Source organism: Echeneis naucrates, chromosome 16, assembly GCF_900963305.1.
Source record: "Echeneis naucrates chromosome 16, fEcheNa1.1, whole genome shotgun sequence".
Lineage (NCBI taxonomy): Eukaryota > Metazoa > Chordata > Actinopteri > Carangiformes > Echeneidae > Echeneis > Echeneis naucrates.
In genome coordinates, this window is record NC_042526.1 from 6,703,386 (window position 1) to 6,717,464 (window position 14,079).

At 42.7% G+C, this 14,079-nt stretch overlaps 2 protein-coding genes across 8 annotated transcripts in view; one reads left to right on the top strand and one right to left on the bottom strand.

Moving 5' to 3' along the window:
• LOC115056658 (receptor-type tyrosine-protein phosphatase beta-like) overlaps window positions 1–2,221 on the bottom strand; it is a 34,715-nt gene extending 32,494 nt beyond the window's left edge. For all 7 annotated transcript variants that reach the window (XM_029523274.1, XM_029523275.1, XM_029523277.1 and 4 more), the window contains exon 1: window positions 2,037–2,221. In XM_029523274.1, the coding sequence (XP_029379134.1) occupies window positions 2,037–2,093 (57 nt within the window). In that variant the 5' untranslated portion in view covers window positions 2,094–2,221. The remainder of the gene's footprint in view (window positions 1–2,036) is intronic.
• The window catches only part of ptpn5 (protein tyrosine phosphatase non-receptor type 5), a 61,925-nt gene that overhangs the window by 34,950 nt on the left and 12,896 nt on the right, over window positions 1–14,079 (top strand). The window contains exon 2 of the mRNA XM_029523285.1: window positions 10,732–10,830. The gene's annotated coding sequence lies outside the window, so the exon portion shown is untranslated. The remainder of the gene's footprint in view (window positions 1–10,731; window positions 10,831–14,079) is intronic.

Here is a 14,079-nt window from a genome sequence, read left to right on the forward strand (position 1 = left end):
TGATGCCCAGATGCAGGCATGTACAGACAGGTGAAAGTCCTTTAAAGTTTACTGACAAAGCCCCCTTTCATAGGGCGCAAAAGGAGCACTGAATGATTCAAGCTATTTGGAAACTGCACCGCAGCCGTAACATTGTCAACCCAAATAAAGATCTGCAGGAGATGTCTGCGTGATGGGTTCGCCAATATTCATTAAAAAGATCATATGGCAGAAAACTGTTTGGTGGAGTTGAGCCATCCCTCCTGTAAGTCCCAGAAAAGACAAACTGTCAACACCGTATATGATTTTTTAATTTTTTAATTTTTTTTTATTTAACCATGCTTCTATGTTTTAAAATAAGAGCCGTGAGGACAGTGGACCACCAACTCTTAAAAGATTCAAGAAAAAAAAATGAGATGACTCCAACAGAGATGACAGAAAAGAGAGGACAGAATAATAACGCAAAATGAAGGAATTAATAAAGCAAAGAGACAAATCTGGGGGAAAATCCTAATTATGCTTCGTCCCACCTGAACAGGCGGATAAACCCAAAACAGGTTTATCCACAAGGATCTCAAAATCACTCTGGCCTGCTGTGAAACACACTGAAGCCTGTCTTTCATTTTTCTCATTTCAAAAATGTTTCTCCATTAAGTTAAATGGTGTCCAACAGACTCAGCTCATCAAAAGAAAAGCAAAAGTGCGGCAGGTTCAGAAACATCAAGCTCATGTCGTTGTGTGTCTGACTGTCTTCGCTTAATGATTAAACGCTTAAAGAGAAATAAAACCGGCTTCTTTTTGGTGCTGTAACAAATATGCACAACACAAAGCGAACGTGAGACAGAACCTCACAGTTAAAACCAGATTTTTATAGGAGCCAAGAGACCTTTCTCTGCAATACCTCAACCTCACTGAGCTTGTGGCAAACTCATATTTGCATGTTCGGCCAGCGGTGAACTACAAAAGTAGCTGCTGTGCTATATCTCACTCTCCTCAAGACCAAGAATTATTTTTTTTTTAGCTCAATAAATGAGGGGGTCATAAAAATCTGATGCACATGTAGTTTCCTGTGACAGAACAATCCAATACGGTATCATGCATACAAATAAAATAGGCCTATGAAAAAATACAACTATAGAAACCAGATTTTTCTCCTCTTTTTGCTTTTCAGTTGAACTTGATTGACCTATGAACATGTCCTAAATGGATGGTGTGGGACTAGTGATAATGAGATGTCTCTGTCACTTTGCTTGAACCAGAGAGCAGCTCAGCATTTGTTCTGTAAATAATAGTGTCATTTTCTTTCTTTATTTATTTCTTTATTTATTTTTTTAGGTCAGTCTTAGTCAGTGTGTGACAGAGAAAGAGATTCTCTAGTCTGAAGGTTTGAACCTCATTCCATTCCTGACCTCATTGTCTTGGCCCCATCCTCACATGCCATTCTCAACTTCTGTCAACCTTTGTGGCTCTCAAGAAAGACCAGCGGGACGAGGACAGGTGGCTCTGTGGCTCCTGGCTGCTGGCTGCCTCAGGCTGGATGGTATCTAAGCTTTGGTGGACATATTTTCACCCCGGTCGCTGACCTAATTATTTTTTATTTCGTATAACTAAAGTAGCAGCCATTCTAAATATAGAAAGTGAGTAAAGTGAAAATAAGTCCATCACTGTTAGATCTTGTGTAATGCCTTCCAGTAAATGGCTCACTTTTCCTGAACCAACTGAAGGTTGTTTTGATGACTTGCTGACATAAATTTGAAACCAATTAAAACTCAAAGGGCCATTGTTCATTTTTCATCATATTCTCCATCTGCCAACAGGATGCACACAAACACTTTCCTTGGATGTAGATGCATTTATTTATTATTACTTTGTAGTCTTCCAGTAGAGAAGCAGCTACAGAGATTTTTACAGCTGAACAGCTACCAGTGCAACAGGTGCAGTCACACCGGTGCCAAAAAAAAAACCCTCCAAACAAAGCTCCCTGTTGTTGTTTTCTACGAAGAAGCAGAGGTTCATTTCATCCAGTTCCAGCTGCAGATGAATGGGAGCTTTCTTACCTTGAGGACAGCGAGGAAGACAGCCAGAGTCCACAGACAGACGCTGAGGGGCTTCATGGTGCCGCCGGCTCCGGGGACAGATTTCAGGCTCTTTCCTGCCCGATCCCAGACTTCATGTCCGAACTGTCTTCAGACCTTTAAACTGAAGCTCCTTCTCTCCCCGACAGCGCTCCGTCCAAGTCGCGAAAAACTAAAAGCAACAAGAGAGGAAAGTTTGCAGCTGGGAGGAGGAGGAGGAGGAGGAGGAGGAGGAGCGGCCCGGTGCGTCACTCCGGGAAGTTTAGCGGAGTGTGCCACTCCTCTGATCCTCCGATCCTCCATCAGTCCGTCTGTCCTTCAGTCCATCAGTCCGTCTGTCCTTCAGTCCGTCAGTCCGTCTGTCCTTCAGTCCGTCAGTCCGTCTGTCCTTCAGTCCATCAGTCCATCAGTCCGTCTGTCCTTCAGTCCATCAGTCCATCAGTCCGTCTGTCCTTCAGTCCATCAGTCCGTCTGTCCTTCAGTCCGTCAGTCCGTCTGTCCTTCAGTCCGTCAGTCCGTCTGTCCTTCAGTCCATCAGTCCATCAGTCCGTCTGTCCTTCAGTCCATCAGTCCATCAGTCCGTCTGTCCTTCAGTCCATCAGTCCGTCTGTCCATCAGTCCGTCTGTCCGTCTGTCCTTCAGTCCATCAGTCCGTCTGTCCATCTGTCCGTCTGTCCTTCAGTCCATCAGTCCATCTGCCCGTCAGTCCGTCTGTCCTTCAGTCCATCTGTCCGTCTGTCCTTCAGTCCGTCTGTCCTTCAGTCCATCAGTCCGTCTGTCCTTCAGTCCATCAGTCCATCAGTCCGTCTGTCCATCTGTCCATCAGTCCGTCTGTCCTTCAGTCCATCAGTCCGTCAGTCCGTCTGTCCTTCAGTCCATCAGTCCGTCTGTCCTTCAGTCCGTCTGTCCTTCAGTCCATCAGTCCGTCAGTCCGTCTGTCCTTCAGTCCATCACCTTCTTCTGTCCGTCAGTCCGTCTGTCCGTCAGTCCATCACCTTCTTCTGTCCGTCAGTCCGTCTGTCCGTCAGTCCATCACCTTCTTCTGTCCGTCAGTCCGTCTGTCCGTCTGTCCATCAGTCCGTCTGTCCATCAGTCCGTCTGTCCATCAGTCCGTCTGTCCTTCAGTCCATCACCTTCTTCTGTCCATCAGTCCGTCTGTCCGTCTGTCCATCAGTCCGTCTGTCCATCAGTCCGTCTGTCCTTCAGTCCATCACCTTCTTCTGTCCGTCAGTCCGTCTGTCCTTCAGTCCGTCAGTCCGTCTGTCCTTCAGTCCATCACCTTCTTCTGTCCGTCAGTCCGTCTGTCCGTCAGTCCATCACCTTCTTCTGTCCGTCAGTCCGTCTGTCCTTCAGTCCATCAGTCCGTCTGTCCATCAGTCCGTCAGTCCGTCTGTCCATCAGTCCGTCAGTCCGTCAGTCCGTCAGTCCGTCTGTCCTTCAGTCCATCAGTCCGTCTGTCCTTCAGTCCATCACCTTCTTCTGTCCATCAGTCCGTCTGTCCTTCAGTCCATCAGTCCATCAGTCCGTCTGTCCATCAGTCCGTCTGTCCTTCAGTCCATCACCTTCTTCTGTCCATCTGTCCGTCTGTCCATCAGTCCGTCTGTCCTTCAGTCCGTTAGTCCATCACCTTCTTCTGTCCGTCAGTCCGTCTGTCCGTCTGTCCATCAGTCCGTCTGTCCATCAGTCCGTCTGTCCATCAGTCCGTCTGTCCTTCAGTCCATCACCTTCTTCTGTCCATCAGTCCGTCTGTCCGTCTGTCCATCAGTCCGTCTGTCCTTCAGTCCATCACCTTCTTCTGTCCGTCAGTCCGTCTGTCCTTCAGTCCGTCAGTCCGTCTGTCCTTCAGTCCATCACCTTCTTCTGTCCGTCAGTCCGTCTGTCCGTCAGTCCATCACCTTCTTCTGTCCGTCAGTCCGTCTGTCCTTCAGTCCATCAGTCCGTCTGTCCATCAGTCCGTCAGTCCGTCTGTCCATCAGTCCGTCTGTCCTTCAGTCCATCAGTCCGTCTGTCCATCAGTCCGTCAGTCCGTCAGTCCGTCAGTCCGTCTGTCCGTCTGTCCTTCAGTCCATCAGTCCGTCTGTCCTTCAGTCCATCACCTTCTTCTGTCCATCAGTCCGTCTGTCCTTCAGTCCATCAGTCCATCAGTCCGTCTGTCCATCAGTCCGTCTGTCCTTCAGTCCATCACCTTCTTCTGTCCATCTGTCCGTCTGTCCATCAGTCCGTCTGTCCTTCAGTCCGTTAGTCCATCACCTTCTTCTCTCCGTCAGTCCATTAGTCCATCACCTTCTCTGTCCATCTGTCTATCAGTCCATCACCTTCTTCTGTCCATCAGTCCGTCTGTCCTTCAGTCCATCAGTCCATCAGTCCGTCTGTCCATCAGTCCGTCTGTCCTTCAGTCCATCACCTTCTTCTGTCCATCTGTCCGTCTGTCCATCTGTCCGTCTGTCCATCAGTCCGTCTGTCCTTCAGTCCGTTAGTCCATCACCTTCTTCTCTCCGTCAGTCCATTAGTCCATCACCTTCTCTGTCCATCTGTCTATCAGTCCATCACCTTCTTCTGTCCATCTGTCCGTCAGTCCATCACCTTCTCTGTCCATCTGTCTATCAGTCCATCACCTTCTTCTGTCCATCTGTCTATCAGTCCGTCAGTCCGTCTGTCCATCACCCACAGATGTTTCACTGCTTTGGCCTGATCGTCTGGGGGGAGGTATTATGGACTGCCCGGTCATGCAGAAATGAGAAAGAGTCCCTCTGCATTCTTGCCATAGCTGGGCCATGCTGGGTGAAGGAATGTGTCTGCCGTGGGGTCCTTTAACTGACTCCACACAGAGCTGAATGTTTTTATTTAAACTCCCCTGTTTTACTGCTATAAATAAGCCATGCTGGTGGACCTCAGGGAAAAGGACTCATGGTCAAGTCTGAGAAACTGATGCTGTTTTCATTTATAATATAAACCTCAAAGATATTAGCAGTAGAATTAGATATTAGAATTAATGTCTGGAGCAAAGCAAACAGATCCGAGACTCTTTGATAAAAAATAGGCTACATTATTATTTTTACTACTGACTGTCCAACCAAAGTCATTTCTTTTTCATTTTTAGAAACTCCAAGTTCTCATTTCCAAACTGTGAGTTGCAGCAACCGACAGCTGCTAAAATGTGAGATGCTGCAAACTAATAAAAACCAAGGAAATGGTCAAAGTTATCGGATTGACATTTAAAGAATGTTATTTCCAACTGTCAATCACACATTGAGTAATATGCAGGAAAACATTTCAGCTGCTGTTGCTTCTGAGCTGAACACTGAATTAAATTAGAAATGTTCCAGTGACAAAGCAGAAAACGTACTTTCATTTAGCGCCCACTTTTCTGACTGCTTCTCTATTTGAGATTCATTTACACAGAAATATTTCAGTCAGTGGATCCCTTATGTTTGGACAGCCTGTGCTGCCTACATTGAGCTTATCTACATTTTCAGGGCCAAGCCCTTTAGCTTCATTTGACTTCTGAACTTTCTATTCTGAGTGAATTACTCAAATATGGCTTTATTTATCAGCATAAATGAGTAAAAGAGATCATTCAGAACAGTCGCTGGTTGTGTTCATTTACCGCAGCCTTCTCCATCCATAGTATCCTGTAAGGCTATCTATTGATCTTATTTCACAAAGTCATTTGATTTTGTGGTCATTTTACGGGCTCGTCTATGTAAACATGCCACTACAACTGCACTGGTCGCATGACCTTCAAATCAAGTGCCAACAAAGCTGCACAAACAAAAAAGCACTACACTCCTGGTTCTTCACTTATCAGATGGTTCAATACCAATTTCCCCCAGTCACTGTGCCAAAGTGTCATTGAGCAAGACATAAAAACATTGTCCTTGGTCGATAATTTACGGGCTAATAGAGGTGATGCATGTGTGTGTGGCATGTTTTGTGGTAGATCCTCTCATAGCTTCCACTTTCTCAGTACAGAACTTTTATGGAAGACCTGGAAGCGTACTAGGTTCTATATTATCATAAATTAATTGTGATTATTATTTCTGTTAAAATAGCTTTTCAGCAGCAGTGACGCTGGTAGGCCTGCCCAAACCCATCTGTTTAAACTGGCATGTTCTGTTATTGTTATTATTATTATTATAAAGGAAAACGAGGCTCTGCTATGATTCTTCAGCTCTTCTCTCTTCATTGTAAGATCAAGAAATAAAATAAAATATGGAAGTCAGGGTGATAGTCGTTGGTCATGTAAAGTTATTTATAGGACGTTTTTATCAGCGATGTCACAGAGCACTGTACAGGAAACAGCAAATAACAGACAACTCTTGTGCTTTGACAGCAGCCTGCCCTGTGACACTAAGAGACGAGAAAAGACAGAAATCATTGTGGCACATAAAATTTAAATAGACTATTAATACTTGAGTGATACGTGAAGCTGCAGTCAAGTGCATGAAGCACTTGACTGCAGCTTCACGTTAACATATGCATGTTGACATTTTATTCCCTGAGGGAATATTCAAATAACCTGTGCATGATAGATGTGGAGTGTGATCTTAAAACAGTCTGCATAGATGGATCCACCTGCTGGCTATTTCTGCCTGTCACATTCAAACTATGTTGTCTTTGAAGGGTCATCACAAATATTTCTCCCGTTTAAATCCAGGAACATCTTGAGCTGGTGGTGCAGTCTAATCTACCAATTTCTCGTGGATATGTTGGTGTTGTCCACGCTTCCTTTCTTCTATTACTCCATGGCAGTCTTTGTTCTCTTCTCCGCCAAGATGGCCAGCAGTAATTGGGAGATTGCTCTCTCGTGCTGCTGCTTTGTGCCTCATTTTCTTACCTCACACTCTGGATCGGGTTCTGTAATGGCCCAGTTTGATTCCAGGCCCCTGGATTTTGGCTAGCTCAAACAGCATGTAGTCATAGTGCCATCATCAGCATCATCCAGGATGTGCTGCGAGCTCAGAAGGCCTCCTCTGAGCCCCAAGTTCACCATGACAAGGGAGCTCAGTCCTAGTATGGCTCTCCTTTTCCATCTCATCAACTTCACCCTCAACCAACAGGTCTTTCCTGATGCTGATCCTAATCGTTACTGCTCTCTCTCTCTCTCAGCTGAGCTCGACCGTCTGCATTGGATTCCACCATCATCCTTCAGACGGTCAGGTCATTCTCTGTGCAAACTCAAGGCTCCCCTTTCCCTGTTTGGAGCCCACAGTGGTGGACTCAAGTGGAACCATCAGGATGTTTATTATTTATTATTAAACTGATTTTTCCTCATATAATTGATTTATTATTAATTATTCCACTACGCAACCTGGCAATGTTAGAAATTCAGAAATGTGTATGTTATTTCACGAGTGAAGTCTATCAGTAAATGCAGCAGTATATGAAAAAAGAGCAGAGCAGTCAGTTGATGGGGCAGCAGCATATGATGATCTCAGTTTTTTCAACCAGACCATTGACATTTAGCAAAGTACTGTGGGTAGTTGAGTGGCTCGAGCACGATCATGGAGGGGATGGCATGGTATGATATGGAGAGCAGAAATCTGGGTTTATTTCTGCAACTGTTCAACAGGTCAACAAAGGAAAACCACGTTATGAACAGTGAATTACTTTAACATGTAATGCCAAAATGAACTCTGCCACTTCCTATGAAACGAAAGTTAAAAAGAGGCATCTTGTTATTCAATTTTAATACACTGCACCTATTTTTTTTTTTTTTTTAAAGCACCCTCTGCCTGCTCAATCAGCATCATCTCACACATGAAACGTCATCCCTCAAGAGGGGACAAACATCCAACAAATACACAAATAAATACGTCATGTTGTATACAGCAACACAAACACCGATAGATAGAGCAGGCCTGCAGAAAAACAGACAAGCACGCTGCTACAATCTCCTGAGGATTACATAACATTTCCTTGGTAATTTTTGGCCACAGTGACCGCTTCATATCATCTCTATCTCCATTAACCAACATCAGCAGACTCCTTTTAACGGCCATTTTGAAAGTGTCCGTCACGAAGTGACGGCAGCTTCAGCATGCCATGTACTATTTAAAGGCCAGAAAATCACCCACTCAACGCAGCACATCCTCACCAGTGCAACAGAAATATTAAGAGCTGTTAATGCTGTACAAACACATCAGAGCAGTTCTCACCTAGGTGAGAGTATCCCTGCTACTTCGAAATATTTATATCTATCATATTCTACCCAAAATCTCTCTTTTCTGTCATAAAGCATCCAACCTCCAACTGCAGAGGGCATTGTGTGTTAACTTGCATGTAATGAGGGTTGTAGTCAGATTATTCATTCATTCATTCCTTTTCTGATCACCACAGTCCCCCCGTTACTTACATGGGAAGAATACCACATAAATCTTATGGAGGCTCAAAATGATGCATAATTAAGGGAATGGCTGTTTCCAGGGACAGGTGGGTATCATCACAGCTGTAAATTGGCTGTTCAGTGTCGTGCCACTAGCTGTCTTTTCTGCATCACAACAGCTAATTCAAGTCAGGAGGCATGTAATTGCCACAGCTTTTAACACACAGTATTTTCTGGGAGTGAGGCAAAGTTCCAACTTGTCCAGGGTGCACAACGTCTTCACCCAATGTCGGCCCCAGCCTCAAAATACTAACGGTGCACCTGACTCAGGTGATTTTCCAGGAACTTTGTCAAAACCAAAGTATTCAACATGTTGTAAGATTGTGACTCTAGATGATGATGAAGACGGAAGATCAAACTGAGTCCAAAGGATTCATCCGGAAAGGTCTCGTCCTTGAAACCCAGTCAGTATTTGTTGAGATGTTACGATGTGAACCTCAGAGGTGAACAGTTTGCTGCTTTACAAACACTGCCCTCTGAAATAATTGGTAAACAATGTAAAAAAAATCAATACATAACTCAGAGGAGAGATTCTGCATTTAAAAAGTGAAGAATAGCTAATACTAAGAACAAGAAAAGGGAAACCAAACGCTTGTGACAAGGAATCAAAAGGAGAGGGAACACAAGGAGACACAGATGAAACCTGTCAGGAGTAGGCACACAATCACAGCAGTGGGAAGCACACAAGCACAACGGAAGTGGGAGCGAGAGGTAAGCGACACTGAACAATGCACAAATGTATATAATAAAGAAACAACAAACGAGCTTGACTGTTAAAAGAAAAGTCTTGCCATGTCGGGAAACTTTTCACTGGCCCTCTTTGTGAGTGTGAAATAAATGTGAAGGTGCAGCCTGTGGCTAGTTAGCATAGCCTTTTAAAAAGACCGGGATGGGGTGGAAGCAACAAGCCCAGCTCCACCTCATCCAACTATTGACCAGCAAACAAACAGATATAAACATAATGTCCTCAAGAAGTTGAGCTATCTTTTCGCAACATAAATCCACAAGGGGCCAGTTGGTTTTTGCTTTATTTGCACTATTTGGATGTTTTTTTCACGGCTGTCATGTAAAATTCCCCACAGGCCCAGATAGGAACTTCAAACACAAACGCAACAGGAAGTGGTAGAATGCAAACTGAGTGAATGTTGATATTGTTCTTTTGTTGTATTTTACAATTCTGTGTCTCTATTGTTAGCTAAAAAAATACAATATGCAGTTTTGGTGTTTGTGATTAGTAAAGTAACTGTCATGGTGTTAAAAAATAAGGAAGGTGCCTATTTATAAATGTCGTTAATTTACCTGAACAGACTTACTACCGCTTGACAGAGTTTCACTTCCATGTTAGACACAACTATGGACACTTCACCGTGACAGATTTGATGTAATAATAATCAAAGAACAGACAGCAGGAAGAGAGAATGGGACAATAGAATTGGCCTGAGTACATTATACAGAGTGTTTTGGTTACATATTTCCTCAGTGTAGCTGGAAAGAGCTCCAAAAGAACAAAACACGGGGACACAAACTGACCAACTGCAAGTTTAAATATCAGTCTGAAACGGTGCTTCTTTGAACGTTTTCTCTCTTTGAAAGAGGTTATAAGCAGGAAAGAAACCAAAGCATTTCAAGTTCCAGAGCAAATAACAGGGACAATGGAGGAACTTCCTAATTACGCCAAAATATATACCAGTTTTTATTGGCCAACAGCCACAAACTAGTATAGGAATTAGACATTTTTAAAACGTGTTTCAGTTGAAGAACCTGTCCTTCATGTCACCTGTATAAGCATCGGTTTGAAAACATGTCTTGTGTATGTCCCGCTTTTTGGTGATTTAGTATATTTTCTATAAATAGGGGATTATTTTTAAGAGTCAAGGCTTTTCCACTAGAGATGAATGTCTCATCTCAACAGAAGAGAAATGGGACAACCTTTCCAAACCAAGTGAAATCCACTCTTCTTCTGCTATTTGTCCTAAAATCTTCATTCACTGATAAATTGATCGCCACATTTGAAAGTTGCCTGAAAGATGGTGGAACAAAAACCAAACCAAAAAGCTTGACTCTTTTGTTTGTTGTTTGTTCACACTATCTGCTCTCTTGGATTCTAATGGAGATGACTGTTCTTTTTTGTCCAAGGAAAACGCCCAGGGAAATACCCAAGGAATTGTCTTCTTGTACTGCATGCTAGACTGCATCTATTCAGAAGTCCTAAAACTTCGTGCACACCAATAGAAACCAGTATCAGTCCGTAATTGTTTACGGATGTTGCAATTTTTCTGATGATATCAACAGATTCTGGAGACCTTTTGATGGTGTCACATGAAACGGGGTGGACAAGGAGCTGTCGCTGGAACAGACTCCATGTGATGGACTGATACTACTGTCTATTGAGTAAGCTGCACAATACACAACTTCTTCTCAAAATGACCTTGGTGGAACAAAGAATTTCATAATATCCACAAAAGCACACAGTCAAACAAGTGATATTAAACAGTGACACAATAATGTAACATATGAAATTGGTTTCAGTTCCTTATTTGGATAACAAGTAGACTTCAGGCTGTATTATAATTAAATAAATAGCATGTAAATGTATCTGTAATGTTGCCTTCTTACTTTAGGTTGTTGGTGATCAAGGCAACCAAAAAAAGGTTGATTCACATTAGTATGGCTTTAAATAACGGCCGCAGTGGGAGGAGGGAGCTGGTTTTGTTTTAATGTGGAGGTCATGACCCCGTCTGACATGATCCATACTGTGAGCTTTATGGAGAGCTCTGGTGGAGCTTCCATGGAGACTCAATTGCCGGCTGCAGAATGTTTGTCTCCGACAAAGTGTTTAATTTTCTTCTCTGTGCAGCCGAAGATGATGTGAAATTCACATGTAATAGCTTCTTAATATCACAGCACCAATGTAACAACAATCCACGGCATAATGAACAACAGTGTATGAGTTAAAGTGAAATATGTACTGAAAGTTAGTTTAAATATAAGTTCAGCTGAACGTCTTCTTCCCCATTAACCCCCATCCTCTTTTTTTTCATCTTCTAACATGTTAAACACACTCACCACACTATAGAACCTTTACACATTACAAAGTGTGAATCACACTTGTTCTCATTTATATTTGTGTTTATATCCAAATAGCTTGGTGTGAAAAAAGAAAGTTCACAAACTATCAGAGCAAGATACCCCTCCTGCAACATGTCCCAGTTTGCATGACTCTCATTTCATTGTTTATGTTGGATAAATGGTCATAATTGCCGCCATGACCCATAAACACAATTGTTTACGTCTTTCCTGTCAGAGCTTGCTGTTTGGATTTCAACTTTTGGAGTAAACAGGGACTTTCAATCTAGTTTCTGAACCTGTCTAGTCTGAAGTCCATCAAACAGATCAAACAATCTTAAAGAGGGATTACAAACAGCTCTGGCATGGGGAGGCGGCTGTGACGAAGCCCTGCAGCGAGGGCAGAGATGCAGTGGGAAGAGATTATCGCTTCACACTCCCATTAAAACACTCAGTTACACACTTTTCTGCACCCAGATTATGCCCAGATAGAGTCTGTGCCTTCTTTTTCCGTCACAAACACACACATGCAGGCAGTAAATGTCGTGGGACATGGCAAATAACATGAATTAATCCTGCAACACACAGTCAAAAAGCCACACTTTGTTTTAACTCTACTGTAAATCTATTGTTTTATTTTCGTCCAATCATGGTTACTACAGTCATGTTCACATCTCTGGTCTTCATGTGACAGAGGTGGGTCAAAGTATTTCACATAACAACACAGAAAAGGACTACTGACTACTACTTCCTGGCTATTTGCTGTTATTTTAGTAAGTATGCAAAACTTCCAAAGATGTTTTTCCAGGTGGTGAGCTAAGAATGATCATTTCAGTGGCAACATTTCAGGATAAGGGACAAAGTCCATTGTGGTTATCGAGATGCAGTGATAAATAACTGTTGAACTTTGAATACACCAAAAGAATGATTAGGAGGTAATTCCTTAAAAAAAAAAAAAAAAAAAACTACTGCAATTCATTAATAATTTCCGTTAAGTTGGAGGGCACACATGAGATGATGACTTTTTTTTAATACGTAGCATGAATTATCCTAATGCAACAGGTCAAATCATGAAAAGCACACCATGAAAGCACTTTACATGTACAGCCGATGTAGACCAAACTCTTTATTGAATTATTGAAAGTGGCCCGACAAATCCTTTCATGAGCAAGCGAGAGTAGTAAGAAAAAATGTCCTTTGAGGGTCACTGTCTGATGGAACATCACATTTTTCAAATTCAATAGGCCATTTTTACTTTTTCATATTTCAGAAAGTTGCCTCCCGTTTATCTCGTGCAGCAGGATGTCGTGTGATCAGATCAGTAAACTGTTCCTCTTTAATTTGCTCCTTTTTGTCATTTGAATTCATACCTGCTGATGGCCACGGCTTTTCCTATGATGTCAGATTCTAATTTAGTTCAAGGCTGCACTTCATTTCACTTTGCATCCCAGGAAATAGCAGTTCCCCATTAGCTCCAATGCTCTGTGATGCACAGTGAGTCTAGAGGAAACAAGGCAACTGTGGCAGCATGCAGTAATCAGATGATCATTTTACAGGTCTTTGATTGGCCTTGATGCAAATGTGCAGCAAGATTAGCGGCCTGTCTGTGGTTGACCGACTGTATTTTGTGGCTTCAGATAGGCAGGCTGAAAGCTCCCTTCATCTGGATGTCGCATGATGAATCAGTCAAATCTGCGAATGAGCATCGGTTTGGTAACAAACAGGAAGGATTGACAGTAATACATTTTTTCTGGAGTCACCACTATATCAGTTCCCAGGCTTGTATTAATGAGACAGGCTCAGCTGGGCATTCAAGACACCAGCAGTGAGCCATCAGGACCACTAGATGCCTCCATTTGTTGCAGAGGAATGCGGCTCGGTCAATGTCTCGCTGATATAAGCTCCAATCGTCCTGGAGGTCATTGGCCTCACCTTATTGAATAAGCCTTCATTCAAATATCGCATTACAGTTAAACGGCATTGGAAAAATGTGTCTCGCATTGTGAGAAAAAGAGGAAGTGATGTAACAGTTTGATGTGTTCAGCGCCTCTTTCCCTTTATTATTAATTCGGTTAGATGATGTTTTCACTCTCACAGTTTGTACTGTGTGACAATGACCCTGCTTGTGTGTCTGTGTGTAGAGATGAGGTCATTAAAAAACGAGAGAGATAAGGAAAAGATAAGGAAGCACAGAGGAGTTCATTTAGTTGATTGGAGGAAGGCACAGAAGGTGAGGATGTGTGGGAGATATATGGGCAAAGAGAAGACTCTGGAGTGGGTCAGAAAATAGTAAGAGAGGGAGACTAAGAAAAACATGTTCAATAACGTGACATATCATTGAGTGATTAGCTGAAATGTTCAAGGTCAATATAGTATGAAAAACAGATAAGTTACAAAAGGAGCCTCATGTCGTGGTTAATTCAGTCATTTTTTTTTATCTAGGTAAGATTAGATTAACTTTGATACTGAAAGCCCAAGTCAAAATCAGCACAATTATGAGCTTTCAATAGTGTTCTTTAAAACAAGTTTATTCTTCAGATAAATACTACTGTATTTAAAGATAAAGCCTACTGT